At 39.5% G+C, this 16,964-nt stretch overlaps 1 protein-coding gene across 1 annotated transcript in view; it reads right to left on the reverse strand.

Annotated features, from left to right (window-relative positions):
• Nucleotides 1-276: 276 nt before the first annotated feature.
• Nucleotides 277-16,964, reverse strand: part of DENND2D (DENN domain containing 2D) — a 46,989-nt gene continuing 30,301 nt past the window's right edge. Inside the window, exons 7-12 of the mRNA XM_007428691.4 lie at nucleotides 15,666-15,814; nucleotides 14,700-14,877; nucleotides 13,847-13,888; nucleotides 11,372-11,456; nucleotides 4,794-5,033; nucleotides 277-3,505 (exon numbers count right to left, since the gene is read on the reverse strand). Of these exons, the coding sequence (XP_007428753.1) occupies nucleotides 3,444-3,505; nucleotides 4,794-5,033; nucleotides 11,372-11,456; nucleotides 13,847-13,888; nucleotides 14,700-14,877; nucleotides 15,666-15,814 (756 nt within the window). The 3' untranslated portion in view covers nucleotides 277-3,443. The remainder of the gene's footprint in view (nucleotides 3,506-4,793; nucleotides 5,034-11,371; nucleotides 11,457-13,846; nucleotides 13,889-14,699; nucleotides 14,878-15,665; nucleotides 15,815-16,964) is intronic.

Here is a 16,964-nt window from a genome sequence, read left to right on the forward strand (position 1 = left end):
CTTGATTGTGGAAGCTGGCAGGAAGTTGCCTCACCTAACAACCAGGGCATTCAGTTAACAATGGCAACCAGGATTGCAGTTGCTAAGTAATGTGATCATGTGATGTTTTGCCTAACAACTGCATTACTTAGCGACGGAAGTTCCAGTCCCAATTGTGGTCGTTGGGTGAGGACTATCTGTAGTCCCTGGGTTAAGACGGCCGGGATTACAGATGGCCCATAGTTAAGAACGGAGCCTATTCTAGCAAAATTTGAGTTAAATACACAATGATTCAAGTTAAATACACAATGGTTTGAGTTAATTACACAATACTATTTAAACAGTATTATATAATAACACTGATTTGGCTTACATACAAATTCGACTTAAGGACAGACTTTGGGAACAGAACTTGTTCTTAAACTGGGACTACCCTTTGAAGGTTAGACATTAGAGGGAACCAGAAGGAACTAAAGATTACCATTAAAGGAGAAGAACACATTTGACTTACTAATACAGAACAGAGCAAAATACTTTAACATTGGACATAGTGAAGGATATCTGTGGACAATAGACCCAGAAGTTAACTTTAAAAGTGTCTGCCATTATAGATAGACTGTGTTTAAAAGATGCTATGGAAGAGGAACAAGTTTTATCAAGATGGAGACTGATTTGAAAGTGGATTTAAAAATGACAGACTACAAGAATGATATGGAAAAAGATGCTACACTGGATATACAAACAAAACTGGCTGATGTCTTAACAATTAAAAGGGATATACAAATAACAAACCAAAAGAGTGACATGGATAACTTCCCTATATTGGATTTACAAAAGAAATTTGTTCAAAGTTTGGAAGAATTTTGTGAGAAGGGACAAAGAAAAAGGAAAAATGTTTTAAAACATTGGCTAATGTGGGTCTTCCGGGCTGTGTGGCCGTGTTCTGGAAGTTTTGGTTCCTAACATTTCGCTAGCATCTAAGACCGGCATCTTCAGAGGACAGAAGCAGAGACAGGAGCGGTTCTCTCTATGCCCAGGATGATGTGACCCTTTTGTGGGTATTTATAGAGATCAGCGAGGGTGCCTATGGGGGGGGGGGTTGTGGGTTAATGGGTGGCTGCTTGTTTTGGTGATCAGCATATGTGTGTATCTTCCTGGGGGTTAGGCAGGGTTTTTTGTGTTGAGTTGTTAACAAGTGGCTGCTGAGGGTGATTAGCATGTTCATTGTGTGAATTGTTCACGCGTCCTGAAGACCCACATCAGCCATTGTATTCTGGCCATGAAAGCCTTCAACAATACATTTTAGAACATTATTTGAAGGGACTAAAGATCAAGATTGTTAAAAGTAAAAGAAAAAAATATAAGTTTCTTATATATTTCAAATAAGGTTTATTTGATCAAGATTAAAATAGGTATGTTGCTATCTCTGATAACCCTTAATGGACTTTTGCTGATCAGGACTGAACGACGAGGCTTTAAGGATTATAGATAAGAGATGAGATACAGGAAGAAGAGATCATTTGCTGTATTTTAAGAGAAGGTGATAAGTTACCAAAATTGTTTATACTTGTGATGAAGGGGGAAGTCACTTCTTTATATATTTTCTTTTTCTTTACTATACTCTTTTTTTCTTTTCTATTTTTTCTTCTTTTCTGCATTGTCTATTTTTTGTTTTTATTCTTTTATTTTTTAATATTTTTTTATCTTTTTAATTGTATGTATATCTTGTATATATCACATTAGTTGAACTCAAGATTGAAATAATTGGGATACAAACTTAACTATGTGGTGAAACACATCTACCAAGCAGGGAGAAGCCATCACATTCTCAGATCCTAAACTCTGCTGGACTTACGCAAAAAGGACACCTCGTCTCCCTTCCCCATGGCATAGTTTTTTCCTTTCTTATTTTCTAGCTCTTGTAAAGATAGGGCACTTCTGTTCTTATTCTTGGGGCAGAGCATGTTGGGTAAATGGGAAGATAGTAGATTTGGTCAATCCAGTCTTCTCCAGACTACTCCTTATTTGCATTCTCTTTTTAAGCATGGCCACAAAATATTTTGGGGAGAGCAAAGTAAAGGCTTTAAAAGACAACCTTTCTATCTTTGGAAAAGATGTGCAAAATCCTACAACTCCTGAGGTACTCTCATAGGGATCACAGAATTATGCCCTTATATTGGAACCATCCTACTCAGTGTCTATATTCTTATTTGTAACATTAGAGGAAGATACTGGATACTGAAACTATAGAAAGAAGAGCTTATATATAAACTAAAAACCGGCAACCTGCTGCCATTCACCTGTGTTAAGCTTCAGTTACCAGCCTAATCGTAACTCATCTAGCTAACAATGAGATTGTCGAACTCACTGAAAATATGGGGAACCACAAGATAGTCACCCATCCTGGGAATGAACACTGGATGTAGGAAATTGATTTTTTTTTCCTGGCTAAATGATAGTTTAATCAATATTTTCCAAATTAGTCCTGGAAATTCACCAAGATTTAGGTCCCTAAGAATTTCATTAAAATAGGAACTTTCAAATATGTCTAATTAACAGCAGTTCACCAGCAATTTCTTGTTCTAACCACAATACTATATTGCTATAGAGGTGCAGGAATACCAACAGTCCCTCAATGATAGCATCCTATGGATCTATTGTTCTACTGGAACCATAATGTCCAGTGCAAGCATGCGTGTTACTCCGAATTCATTGCTAGTATTTTATGGTGGTGGAATGGGTTCAACTAGATGGACAGTCGGACTACAACCTCCTTTACTAAGTTGATATGGTCACTGAGAATATGTTTGCTTTTCTGTTTCTTCCTATTCTCTTCAACTCATTCTTTAATTACATGTTGTTCTACCTCCCTCCTTTAGACTGCTCAGTAAGAGAAATTTCATGTGATAAATTGTGTGACAAGCACTGCTGCTTAGAATATAGCATAGTATAGAATGCATACAGAAATCTAACATCCATTCTATAATCCCATCAAGTACAAATGTTCAGCATAAAGTCTTTGGACTGGAAACCAGTTTAATGACAATAAAAATGTTTCCAATGAATGCAATTGTCTCACTCTTTCCCCTACATTCTCTGTCATATGCATTGTCTGCTGTATCTGGCAAAGTTTCCAAAAAATGTAGAATCCTATTTTCATCAAGATAGGATTGTTTGCTCATTCAGTTTGTGGAACTGCAGCTTTGTCTGATTGTCAGTTGGGCTACAAAATTTCAGGCAAATAAAGAGCAGCTTGTAATGCCAGCCATAAGAAAAAAGAAAATGTAGAAAACAGTGCCCAAGGCTCCCCATGACTCTTCATGGTTCACATACGAAGCACAGGTACTTCCATGACAGCCAACAATACCAAAGGTATCTTTCATCTATGGGCCTGATCCATGCAGATGATTAGTTGCAGGCCTGCCTATCTGCTAGCAAGCAATCTTCTCCTCTAAAGCACAGATTCAGGAGAGTCTCCTGTACTTCTTTTGGTCTTGATATTCATTTATTTTCTGCTGAAAATATCCTGCAGCGGAAACAAAAAGTGCATTAGTTATTATGTCTGGTACATGTAAACATCCCTTATGATGATCTCCACAGCATGACTTTGAGAAAATGTTCCATAGGTCAATATTTTCATTTGATAACAAATTGTGACTTCTATAACAACTAGGAAGGAATGTCTGATGCAGATTGCCTGGCCATGTGAGCATCCCTGCAGTAAGAATAATAATAGACTATAATATAATATAGACTATTGCAATGTGCTCTACATGGGGCTACCCTTGAAGAGTATCCGAAAATTACAGCTGGTGCAAAATGCAGCTGCACAGACAATTTTGGATAACCCAAGGATGGCACATGTAACATCTTTACTGCAGGAGCTGCACTGGGTGCCAGTTTGCTTCCAGGTCAATTCAAGGTGTTGGTTATCACCTTTAAAGCCCTACATGGCATGGGACCAGGTCACCCGAGGGACTGTCTCATCCCCATTATGTTGACCCATCCCACCCGTTCAAGCAGAAGAGGTATGTTGTGGACCCTGACTATGAAAGTATGTTGATTGGCAGGGCCCAGGAGGAGAGCCTCCTCTGTCATTACCCCTGCCCTATGGAACACTCTTCCCCCAGAGATGAGGTGGGCCCCTACTCTCCCAACCTTCCAGAAAGGGCTGAAGACCTGGCTTTGCCAACTTGCATGGGGTGAGAGGGGATATAACCAACCCTAGGTGCGGCTAGCACCTTGAAGACACTCCCCAAATCTAATAACTCCTTGGAAGATATTTATTATTTATATAGGAAGTCTTTTTGTATGTATTTTAATTCATATTTATTCTACTTTAATATTTATTCTTTTTACTGTAAACTGCCCAGAGTCGCTCTGCAGTGAGATGGGTGGCGACAAACTAGATAGATAGATAGATAGATAGATAGATAGATAGATAGATAGATAGATAGATAGATAGATAGATAGATAGATAGATGCATTTTAGAAAGCTCCTTCCCCAACACTTGGCATAATTAGTTTTGCTCACACAATCAGATCCTTGCCATTTGCTACTGTTCCCATACTCCTGAAGAGCTAAAAGCAGCAGCTAAAACAATGCCAGGCTAGCAGATGGTGGAGGATTATATCCTCAGCAAGAAGATGATTCTCTAAGGATCTTATCACCTTTAGAAGGTGGGTTAGGCATCACTGCTATCCTCAATCCATTCTGTGGGAAGTTTCCACCAGGCAAGTAATCATCTGTACTTTTGGGTGGAACGTTATGCCAAGGCAAAAAGGTACATGGCCACTATGGCCTAGGAATTTACCTTCTATGCACTTCCTGCTTTTTTCTGCTTCTTGAATAAATAATGAGAACATTTGAGTCTTCACAAATTTTTTCACAAATCTGCGGTTGGTCTTGGAAGTGAGAGCCTTGCAAAATGATTGTTCCTGGAAGTTGCCCTTGCCGTTTCTGCTCCATTTGATATGGGCTGGATAGTGACCGATCATCTTCACAAAGAACTGTATAAAGGTGTCCGAGACATGTGCATTGAATTCCTCAGATGCTTGAAAAAGAAGGGGAGAGAGTATATAACCTTCATATCCAACAGAAATATTTTTCCCTATCTTAATACTTGGACTGCTGCTTCAGAAAATTCTAGAAGCCACATTAACTGGGGCAGCGACAGAGCTGTCACATGGAAGCTGATTGAGAATCCCTTCACACAGGTGCCATCAAATAAATTGGGTACAAGGCCCAGAATGAAGATTTGGGTTGCTTCCAGAATCATGAAGCTGGTCCCCCTTTCCTTTTCAATCAGTTTTCTGGGGGAAATAAAAAGATGGAAGAAGCAGTGAAAGTTAGGGGACTCCGACATGAAAGGCAATGTCATCTGGACCTCACCCCACTTTATTTCATAAATTCCACTTTTAAGGACTGACAACATGATAAAAGCCTCATCTAGAATTATTTCTGTGATCTACTGTATGCACCAGAGGTAGCAATGCGGGTATAAGAATCTCCATATCCGCCAATGGTTTACTGTGTAGCAAAAGCTATCAGCTACATGGAGTAAATTTCTGTGGCTATTACTGCAGAATTATTAAATATTAAATTCTCAGTAGCATGCTTTTTGCTTTTCCAGAGACTTCTGATAATAGTATCCAATAAGATTATGGAGAATTCATGTCAACAAAGAAATGCAGTCCTACAGCAACTTTAATTGGCGTATTATATCCATTCATTAACAGCAACGATCACAATGCAGTTTATATATAGTAGGGACAGAGAGAGAGATAGACACTCATATACACAGCATTCCTCTTCAGGTCTAATTCTTCTTTGAGACATAAAATCCCCTTTTGGGAGATAAAAGAGCTAAGAAAATACTAATATAAATAAGCACATGGCTGCAAAAGGAAGATTTTGCATGTTTTGCTAGTTTGCTCTATAATCTGCAGTAGAAAAAATATTTAGCTTTAAAATTTTAAAGCCTTCCAATTTTATCAACTCCAGGGTATGAAATTCTACAAATGCTTCCTCACTCTTCCTGCCATGATGTTTCAAGGAGCTATCATTGCAATACATTTTTCCTAAAAGCATCATGTTATTGGTTCTATAACCAAGGCTTAATTTCAAGCTACAAATCAAACCCTCATCATGTTGCTATTGTAGCTAATAATTATCACACATAAAAAGCTATCTCCATGACTTAGTCTCTATGAATTGTACACTTTATTTAGGCCATGAACTGGAGAAATCTTTCTCATTCTCCCTTGTCTTAATATCACTGAGTAAAGGACAAATATGCAGCAGGATGAGTTCTATTCCATACTACAAGGCTACAAGTAATTTATACTGGATGGATTAGACCCAAAAGGGATATGTTATCAGAAGTAAAGCTGAGTGATTAAAAAATGAATTTAAAAAATGAATGTCAGAAATACATTCTATTTCATGTTTGGGTTTTTCTTCATTGAATATATCATTTATTGTGTTGCACAATTGTTCCTGTGCCTAAAGTAAAATAGGGGACTGGCATGACCATTTATATTTTACACCAACTCTCTTATTTAATGTCAACTTCTTGACAGCTGGCTACAACTGAAAACAAGATTTTCCTAGAGTTTCCTTCAACGAGATTTATTGGAAAGGAATGGAACACGGTTACAGAAATCTGAGCAACTATATTGTTTTCATGTTAGAACTCAATTTTTTTTCTCAGCTTGTTAAGTTGGAGGCTTTTTCAGTTTTTTTACTATGAATAAGCAGGGATAGTGATTGTCTCCCTGATAGCTGAGGAACGTGTAGGTAGGTCAGGATGTGAATCACTACAAGTTTGGCTTAGATAGTGTGCCAGGCAGAATCATCCAGGTTAACTTGTTAGACTGGATTCTTCAATGCCATGATTCCAATCAAGTAGGCATGTAATTTGGCTTTTCTGCTCAACTGCAGTTTCAGGCCGTATCTGGTCAATCAGCTCTCTGCATCATTATTTTTGCTTGATACAAAGAATTTTATGTGGTTTACGTGCAAATAATTCCACCCCCACCCCCCAAAGTAGGCATAATGCAATAGAGGAAGAGCTCAGTTGGTACGTATCAAATAGCTTTCCTTATTCTTAGCAGGCAGTCTCCAAAAAATGAAATAAAACCACATACAGCAAGCTGCACATACACTGCTCCACCCTTCTTTTTAATCATGACCTATTTACTTCAAAAGACATCCTTAACGTAACGGAAACATACCATATATTTCCACTTTCATTATATCCCATAAAGCAAGGTTAATATTACATTATTCTACATGAATAGCTATATATTTACATAAATTATTAAAATAGGTTCAAAGTATACTTTAATATACTTTAAACATTTTTAAACTATCTTGATTCTGGACAATGAACAGGAATTTGAATTTGGCATCCACTTCTCCTATGTTTAGCCTTTGTTGCTTCCAATTCTGAGTTTGGTGTTCTGGAACTTGTCCCAAACCTTCACCTCTTTCAGCTTCTGGCAATTGTGAACTAGAGCCAACTGCTGAAGACACTGCTGTTGGAAGCCATATGGTTGACTGTCTGCTGCAGCTAGGTTTCAAACCCTATTTGCCAATTCAAGCCTTCCCTGTCTTGAATGTGAGACTATTCAGTTGTCCCTCAGAGGTATTCTGTCAATACCTATTTCCTTTTGAATTCTCAATATAATATGATTGCTGCTCTGGTCATAGTTTTATTTTTGTCAGGTGACAACTTTTTGCTGTTTCCACAAACACACGGTCTCATGGTTTAAAGTCTATTGAAGTAATTTTGCTTTGGACCTTAATATTGTCTCTACTTTCGCTGTAAGCAGAACAGGCCCTGAGGAATCTTAGGCTGAAGAGCTATATGAACAAACAAAAGGGTTGTCCTCAATATATGGCCCATCAATAACTGCTCCAATGAGTACTCCAGGCCAATCAATACTCTATTCCAAAGTTCCAATAAAACTAAATAAACTTTTCTTACCTGTTCCTTACAGTTTTGTAAAGTACCATTTAATTATTTAGCTGCTGTTCAGTTGTTCACTGTTAATTGTTCACTCCTCCATTCCATTTGGTTGAGGATTTCTTGGACTGGACTGTATTAATATTATTCCAAGACCTTGCAAGTTATGCTATCACTCTACTGACAAATGGAATATGAGCACACACAGCGTCATGTGGAATACGTACCTAGCAAATACATCTAAATTTTTTTAAAATACCCAATGAAGCAAATGAATTCCTGGAAACTTTAGATAGTGTACCAGGCAGAATTCATCCAGGTTAACTTGTTAGACTGGATTCTCCAATGCCATGATTCCAATCAAGTAGACATGTAATTTGGCTTTTCTGCTCAACTGCAGTTTCAGGCCGTATCTGTCAATCAGCTCTCTGCACTATTATTTTTGCTTGATACGAAGAATGTTATGTGGTTGTCCACCAAATTAAAAAAATTCCAGCAGCTATTTTACCCCACATCACATCTAGAATTTCATGAGATAACAATGGGTGTTTTTGTTGTTTACTTGGCCTCTGCTCTTGACAAAGCTTGCTCTGTATGTAACTGCTGTATCCTTTAACTTCTCTTGCACAACAAAAGATATATTTCTGCAAACATGAATCAGAGAAGTGTCTGCTACATTTTTCTCTCTCTCTTTCTCTCTCTCTGGCATTTTCCACAAAATTATCTTAACCCTTTACAAACTATAGGGTACAGTTTAGTCAACAATGCACTAGTTTCCATCATTCAAATTCTACATATTAACTGAAAATCATGCTTCCTTCTCAGCAGTGGACTAGCAGATAATCTGGTAACATAAAAATGAAAAACAGCCTCCTGTTTGGTTGCATTCACTCTTAAAACAAGCTCCCTCACACAATCAAATCATGAACTATCACATGGAACCAGAATGATATCAGAATAAGTTAACTTTACTGAGGCAGGCAATACATTCAAAAAATGAACTTGAGGAATATTTGCTTCAGTTCAGCTCCAGTGTCCAACTTACACTTTTGGGGGCACTTTGAACAATTAAGATGGACTATCCTGACTCTGAATTAGTACTGCAAGCCGGACCTCTGAGAAATGACATTTTAAAAATGGTCACAATCAAGTTCTGACAGTTTATTCTTTTGCACCTTTTGCCATACAAAATGAAGAACGGGGATTCTTTTTTCCACATTTACAACACTTTAATCCAAAAGCTGGATAAGCTCACGGGAGACTAAGTTTATCACAAAGACCATATACGGATAGTCCTTACTTACCAATGGTAATTGGGACTGGGAACTCTGTAGCTGAGTGATACAGTCGTAAGATGCATCATAACATGACTGTGCCAACTTAGGATGGCAGTTCTCGCAGTCCCAGTTGCTGTTGTTAGGTGAATCATGTGCAGTTGCCGCATCCTACAGTCACATGATCGCCATTTGTAACCTCCTGCTGGCTTCCTCATTGACTTTGCTTATCAGATGCCAGCAGTGAAGGTCGCAAATGGCAATCACGTGACCACAGGATGCTGAGATGTTGTAATTGCAAGCTGGTTGCTGAGTGCCTCAATCATGATCATGTGACCATGGGGATGCTACAACGGCTGCAACTATGAGGACCCATCACAAGTACCCCTCATTCAGCACCGCCATAACTTCAAATGGTTGCTGTACAACTGGACATTAAATGAGAACTACATGTACAGTAGTACCTCTAGTTACGAACTTAATCCGTTCCGTGACTCTGGTTGCAACTCGAGTTGGTCTCAAGTCAAGGTAAAGTTTCCCATAAGGTTCAATGTAAATACGGTTAATCCGCCCTCCGAATTTGGTCACACCCCGAGGTAAATTTCTCCCATAAGGTTCAATGTAAATATGGCTAAACAGTTCTGAAACATATGCATTTTATTTTAAAACCTCAAAAACATGAAAAAAAGTACAGTACAGCACAGTATGAAGACGGAGAATGGGGTGGGGAGGCAGTTATTGTTTGGAAGGAGAGTCCCCCTCCAAAGGGACATCGGGGAGATCTCCTTCAGGGGTTTCCTTTCTTCTTTGCCTCTTAGCTGCAGGCTCAGTTCTGGGGAAAAACCTGTCTAAAGTCAGTTGTTTTTTCCTGCGCTGCATAACCCTCCGGAAATGACATACTGACAAGCACACCAAAAACCTTCCAAACGCCACAAAACACACCACAAGCCTCACCGAACGTCTCCTTGCTACCACAATCTCGCCCACAGGAAGCTGTGACCGCGTGGCAGCAGGGAAAATAGCCACGGATCCGGTTCATAAGTCGAGGCAGAGTTCGCAAGTAGAGGTAAATTTTTGGGGCCGGAGCTGGTCGTATCTCAAAAAATTCGTAAGGAGGGGGGTTCATAACTAGAGGTACCACTGTATATATTTCTTGTTCACTATTATTGCCTCTATTTTCTCCTAAATCTGAGATCAAACTTTTCTATTCCTTAAAAATTTATTTCAGCAATTTGTCACTAACATTAAATACAAGCTGATCTCCAACTTCACAGTTCCTTGCTTTTTTAAAAACAAACAAACAGTAATATATGAATTTATCTGTTCATCATCCACTATTGGGTAAGGCCAACATTTTAAGTATTTAAACATAAACGTCTTTTTTGGATTACAATAAGATCTAAATAAAGCCAGGACCCTTTTTAAAAATAAGACTCATCTATTGATTGTTACAATATATGATACATTTCACCAGCTTCTCAACCCACCACATGTAACAAAAGAGAAACCTAAAAAATATCTGATTTTTCATCTGCTCTTGAGACTGTTCCATAAAGCAAAAAACTGCAATTTTGGTTTACAATTTTCTGCAAGATTTCTTGAGCGAGATAAAGAAGGTATCCATTTACAAATAAGCTACACACAGTAGTTCTTTTATGCAGCTAGTTCAGTTCCACTTTCATTTGCTCACTGCCGCACATTTTTTTACAATTTTCCTGAACTTAGAAATCTGCAGCCACTACGGGTATCATGTAATATTTCTCCTTATTCCAAGGAGATGACAACTAACCATGGATCAGAAAGCTTTAATTATTCTTAGTAGGACATCCCTCCAAAGTGAAACAGTACAGCATACTTAAGACAAGCTACACATACAATGTTCCATCTTTTAATCATGATCAATTTACTCCTTCTGCTGCTTTAGGTCAGCAAAACATAACACAAGCCTCATCATATACACAAATTTATCAAATCCCATTATTTTCTATGTTTCAAGCATCTTTCTCCAACCTGATGCCTCCAAATATGGTGTACTTCCTCCCATAATCCCCCAACCAATGCCATATTGGAAGGGAATTAGGGGATTTGAGGTCTAACAATGACAGAAGACAGCTGGCTGGGCAAGGCTGGTATAGAAAATGACCTTACTCTGGATGTTGTTGTTCATTGTGGGCAAAGAGTATAACATCTCACTCTTTAGCTTGGGTGGCAAAATCTTCTCTTCATCTCCGACCTACAGAATTATTAAAGAGGGAAGTTATATCAATAGCCAATTGTTGCAAACCAGTACTTGGAGCAAAGTGAAAGATTCACAGCTTCTGACAACACCCCAAAGCCTACTTGAGAAGAAACTTGTCTTGCCACTAGCTCACTAAAACCATTTTTGGCATGGGTTACAGACAGGGCTGCCATCTGGGCAGTAATCCCTTGACCCTGACAGAGCATTCAAGAAAGAAAGAATTCAGGCAAGCTGGAATTTAGAGAATGTGGATGGAGAGCTTTCTGACAATAAAGCATGAAACCGCTGGGTGAGATCATCCGTCATCATGGGGTGAGGTATCATCAGTATGTTGATGATACACAATTATACATCTCCATCCCATGTGAAGTAAGTGATGCCGTGACTGCCCTTTCTTGGTGTCTGGAGGCTGTAAGGGTCTGGATGGAGAAAAACAGGCTTCGGCTGAACCCTGGTAAGACGGAGTGGCTGTGGGTTAATGGCTCCTCTGTATCCGGGACTTTGTCATCTTTGGTGCTCGATGGGGTGGCACTACCCCAGACAGACCCAGTGCGTAATCTGGGGGTCCTCCTAGACTCACGGCTCCCGCTTGAAGAGCAGGTGGCAGCCGTGGCTGGGAGGGCCTTTGCACAGCTTCAGGTTGTGCATCAGTTACGCCCTTTCCTGGATCGGGATCCCCTTCGAACAGTCACTCATGCTCTTGTTATCTCCCAGACAGACTACTGCAATGCGCGCTACATGGAGCTACCCTTGAAGACTATCCAGAAGCTACAGCTGGTCCAGAATGTGGCTGCGCGGGCTATTTTTGGAGCCCCAAGAAGGGCCCATGTAACACCGTTGCTCCGTGAGCTGCATTGGGTGCCAGTTTGCTTCCGGGTCCAATTCAGGGTGTTGGTTATTACCTTTAAAGCCCTACATGGCATGGGGCCAGCTTACCTAAGGGACCGCCTTTCCCCTATGTCTTCAACCCGTCCCACCAGATCGCACAGAGAGGGCATGCTTCGGACCCCTTCAGTAAAAGAATTCCATCTAGCGGGGTCCAGAAGGCGGGCCTTCTCTGCGGTAGCCCCTGCTCTTTGGAACATTCTGCCCCTGGAGGTGCGATTGGCCCCCTCACTCCTGGCCTTCCGAAGGGCCTTGAAGACCTGGTTCTGCCACTTGGCCTGGGGTGGGGAGGGAATACTTCAAGCAGGGGGATGGCTAGCCTCATAGTGGCCAGCTCTCCCCAGCCTGATTTTCCATCTTCTTGGATCTTCATTTTTTAGTATTGTTTTAAATTTTGGATGTTTTATATGTTTTAGATATATTTATAGTTTTAATGTTTTTTGTAAGTTGCCCAGAGTCCCCTATTGTGGGGGAAATGGTCAGGGGAGAAATCCAATAAATAAAATAAAAATAAATAAAATAAATATTTTGATGTCATAGGAAACATTAGCAAAAGTGATAGATTAATGATATGGTATGTAAAAGGAGGATATCTAACTGAAATATTAATAGCCCATTTTTCAAGGCAACCCAGATAATGACAGACAACCATAATTGGAAGTTGGGATAGAACAGGAGCAAAGTAAAGTCAGAAGAATTAACCAAGATATATTGAAGAGAGGGAGAGAAGGAAAGGATTAAGAAAGGAGAAAGCAGGTAATAAGGAAAAGGTATCAGGAGAGTATAAAGCAGAGCTAGACAATATGCATTCTGCGGAGTTCTTGGTGCTCTCTGAGCTTGGTTGTTTGCTAGAAGATGTTTCATTACCCAACTAGGTAACATCTTCAGGCATTGATGATGTTACCTAGTTGGGTAATGAAACATCTGCAAGCAAATAACCAAGCTCAGAGAGAACCAAGAACTCCACAGGTCAACCCTGAGCTACAGATAGTCTCATCTATTGCATATATATTCTTCTAGTATTTTAATTACCCTAGGGCCTCCCAAAATTATGGTGCCCAAATTTAGTAGCAAATCTACAAAATTAATGTGCCTATTTTGTTTTTGTTTTTTTAAAAAACTAGCCCCTTAAAAAGGGGGCCAAAAATTTCATCTCCATTGCCTCTAGTGATATCACTGCATCTTTGCCTACTCTGCCCTGTGGCCTTCAGTGGCCATTATAGGTAGGTAGGTAGGTAGGCAGGCAGGCAGGCGTGTGTATGTGAGTGTGTGTGTGTGTGTGTGTGTGTGTGTGTGTGTGAGAGAGAGAGAGAGAGAGAGATAAGCTCCCAAAGGAAAAATGTTGCAAGACACTGCTGTAAAATGACTGGTGACCAAGCAACTGAAACAGAGCTAAAATCCTGAGAAGAAACTGGACAGGATGAATTTTGCATCCTTGCCTAGAAGAGCAGATCTAAGTTCTTCAACCAGTGATAATACAGGATCTGGATGGAACTTACCATTTTTAAGAACACTCCTTGCGAAAGATCTACAAGCAACACCTAAAAAGGCAAACAGTACTTAGCTTTATTAAGCATAGAATGGCTGTATAACTTGCAAGCCAGCTCCAGCACACCACTGCTCATATGTATGTATATTTACATGTACAGATAGTCTTCATTTAGTGACCACAATTGGGACCACAACTTGGTCATTAAGTGAAGCAGTTGGTTAGTGAAACCACAACTATGCTTATGATCTTACTTCAGCTTTCCTTTGCTTTACAGACCTGAAAGGTTGTAAATGTGAGGATTGGTTGTAAAGTTACTTTTTCATCACTGTTGTAAGTGTGAACAGTTGCTAAACAAGGCAATCACTAAACAAGGACTACCTCTATCTATCTATCTATCTATCTATCTATCTATCTATCTATCTATCTATCCATGAAAACTGAGGAGAAAAACAAAAGGGTTTCCAAATCAGAAAAGGTTTGGTGGAGACAGCCAAACTACTAGATCCCATAGAGATCTCCCTGATTAATGGAATTATACCTTCATTCTGAAGAAGAAAAGGTCAGCCACAACAGTCAGGGTGCACAACAAATCAGAAATGTCTATATTGAAAAAATATGTAGGGTACCAGTTTAAATAAAGATATCACCAGATGGTGAGGCCTACATTAATTTTAGAAACACATATAGATGACTAAGTAATTGATAGGGATGATTAAGACCATTGTCAGTGGGGAGAACATACAGAAGTATCATCACAGCTAATCCTACATGCTAGTGTTTGTCACACACCCCAGAGACATAGTAAATGTTTGGCCCATTCAATAATCTTTGTTCTCACTTGGAGACTTGCAAGACCATACCTCATCCATAGGTTGATCCAGAACCTCTGCCAGGTAGCGCTTTTGGATCCCAACCATAAATGGTGTGGGACAGCAGACTGTGCTGAGAAGCTTCTCTGGAACCACCGGGATGTATGTATGGGCCCAAGTAAATGGGTAAAGAAGAGCAGCAGCTGAGTGAATGCACGTGGAGAGGGAGCTGAAAGGGAGCCAATGTTACAGATTAGAATATAAAGCAGTATTTTAAAAGTAAGGAGTGTATCTAAATAATCAGTTGAACGTGGTGCATAAATGCCCTTTGCAACTTTATTGTTTCATTGTTCAAATATATTCCCACTGCTGTCTTAAAGGATTGAAAAAATATTACTGATTTTAAAACTATACAGATGTAATTGTGTTCCTAACAGTCAAATATATTTCTACTTCATTCTGCAATTAATCTTAGCAAGTACCTGGGAAACCTCCTATCTCCAATAGCTCCAGAGCTGTAAATAAGATGCACCCCAGCTCTCGCTCTCTCACCCCACTTTTGCCCTTTGGACAATAATACAGCCAGCTCCTGAATCAACGGGATCCTTCTTTGTTACTGCCCTGTTGCTTCAAAGATAGGGAATTCTCTTGATGGTGACCCCAAAATGGGAAAGGTATGGTTTTATAAATGCATTGCAGCCATAGTGAAAACCTCTAAGTTAAGAAAACCTTCCAATCTAAATGTTCTGTTGAAAAACTTAACATGTCATAACTATCAGGCCATATCGAAATACTTTATACATATAAAAAGGGAGCCTGTATGTATTTGTCCACCTGCCACATGGACACTCATTTCACAAATGAATAAACCAAAGTGATAACAAGTTATAAAATGGAAACCTGATCCAGAGCAAATGCTACGCTCCAGTCCCACTAACTGGCAAAGCACAACTGACTTACTCACTGATTGGGACAAGCACAAAACTGCTTCCTCTAGGCCGAAGGCTCAGCGTTTACCTGAGCTCATCAGCCAGGAAGACTATCCGTCGCTCCAGAACTACAGAGGCAAATACCAGAAGTATCTTCTCAGGACTGAGGCACTGTAGAAGGGCCTGAAATTCCACATGCTCCAGGTGAGAATCCAATGGCCGGGTCAGCTCAATTTGCTAAAAGCATAACAGGATAAAGTTAACATAGTAATCAAGGCTGCGTACAGTTTGTCTAAAAAATAATAATTTTCACTGGGATTAGGATATATCTTTTTTCCAGTTCTGAATGAATGATTATGACAGCTGTAATTGCATCCTTAAAATTTAAAATAGGGGCCTCTGGGGAGGCAATGCTAAAATATGGCTTAATGCAACAAGGCGAAAGTAACAAGCTTCAGGCTCTCATCTACATAAAATCAGGGGAACTCTGGTTAGTTTAAAATATTTGTTCACATAAACCTATATCAAATCAAAATGTATTATTCTGGTTTGCTCAAACAAGCCATTGTTTGAGCTAATGAGAATTTTTCTGGTTCTGTCAAAAATTGGGAGGTGTCTGGTAGCACCTTTTCAGACGAACAAATTTTATTAAAAAGCATAAATTTTCATAAGCTTTCAAGAGCTACAGCTCACTTTATCAGGTGCCTCAGTGAGTTGATGAAGTGAGCTATAGCTCAGAAAGGTTTATGCCATTTTACCTTAATAAAAGTTTGAAAAAAAGAAGAAGAAAAGTTTATGCCATTTAACATAATTTTGAGTTGGAGAAGATGCTACCAAACCCTTCTGATTTTTGGCTACCATAGACTAACACAGCTCTCCTCCTCCAATGTCTGTCAGGTTCTCCTGGCCTGGACTCAGCAATAAATCATGGATCTCCTGGCATTTCATGACTTCAGCCAGGCCTGGCAGAAATTCACAGAGATGGCTCCACTAGATTGAAATCTTAATGGAAGATAAGAATGAAGCCACACTCATGAGCTGATTGGTCACGGCCAGTGAGAAGATGCAAATGACTTTCATTGCCTTTGGGTTTAAACTTGTGGCTTCTTGCCTTTATGAACAAATGTGTATTTAGAACAGGCCTTAGAAGATCTGAAACTGAGTGATTGTTGCATATTTACATAATGGTCATCTCCAGCCTGGAAATAAATTATCCTTGCCTCAACCTTCACAAATTCAGCTGTAATCCAGAACTCTACAGTTAAGTGGAAAAAAAAGCTCTTGATCACCTCCTTGTTGCTATGCAAGAGAAGATGGGAGAGCAGATGCACAAGTGGAGGAGGGACATCATTGTGTTCACACACTTCAGCACACTATGGTTTGATTT

This window comes from Python bivittatus, unplaced genomic scaffold (assembly GCF_059951505.1).
Source record: "Python bivittatus isolate LINGU-HERP-01145 unplaced genomic scaffold, Pbiv_v1 ctg000700_np1212, whole genome shotgun sequence".
Taxonomy (NCBI): Eukaryota; Metazoa; Chordata; class Lepidosauria; order Squamata; family Pythonidae; genus Python; species Python bivittatus.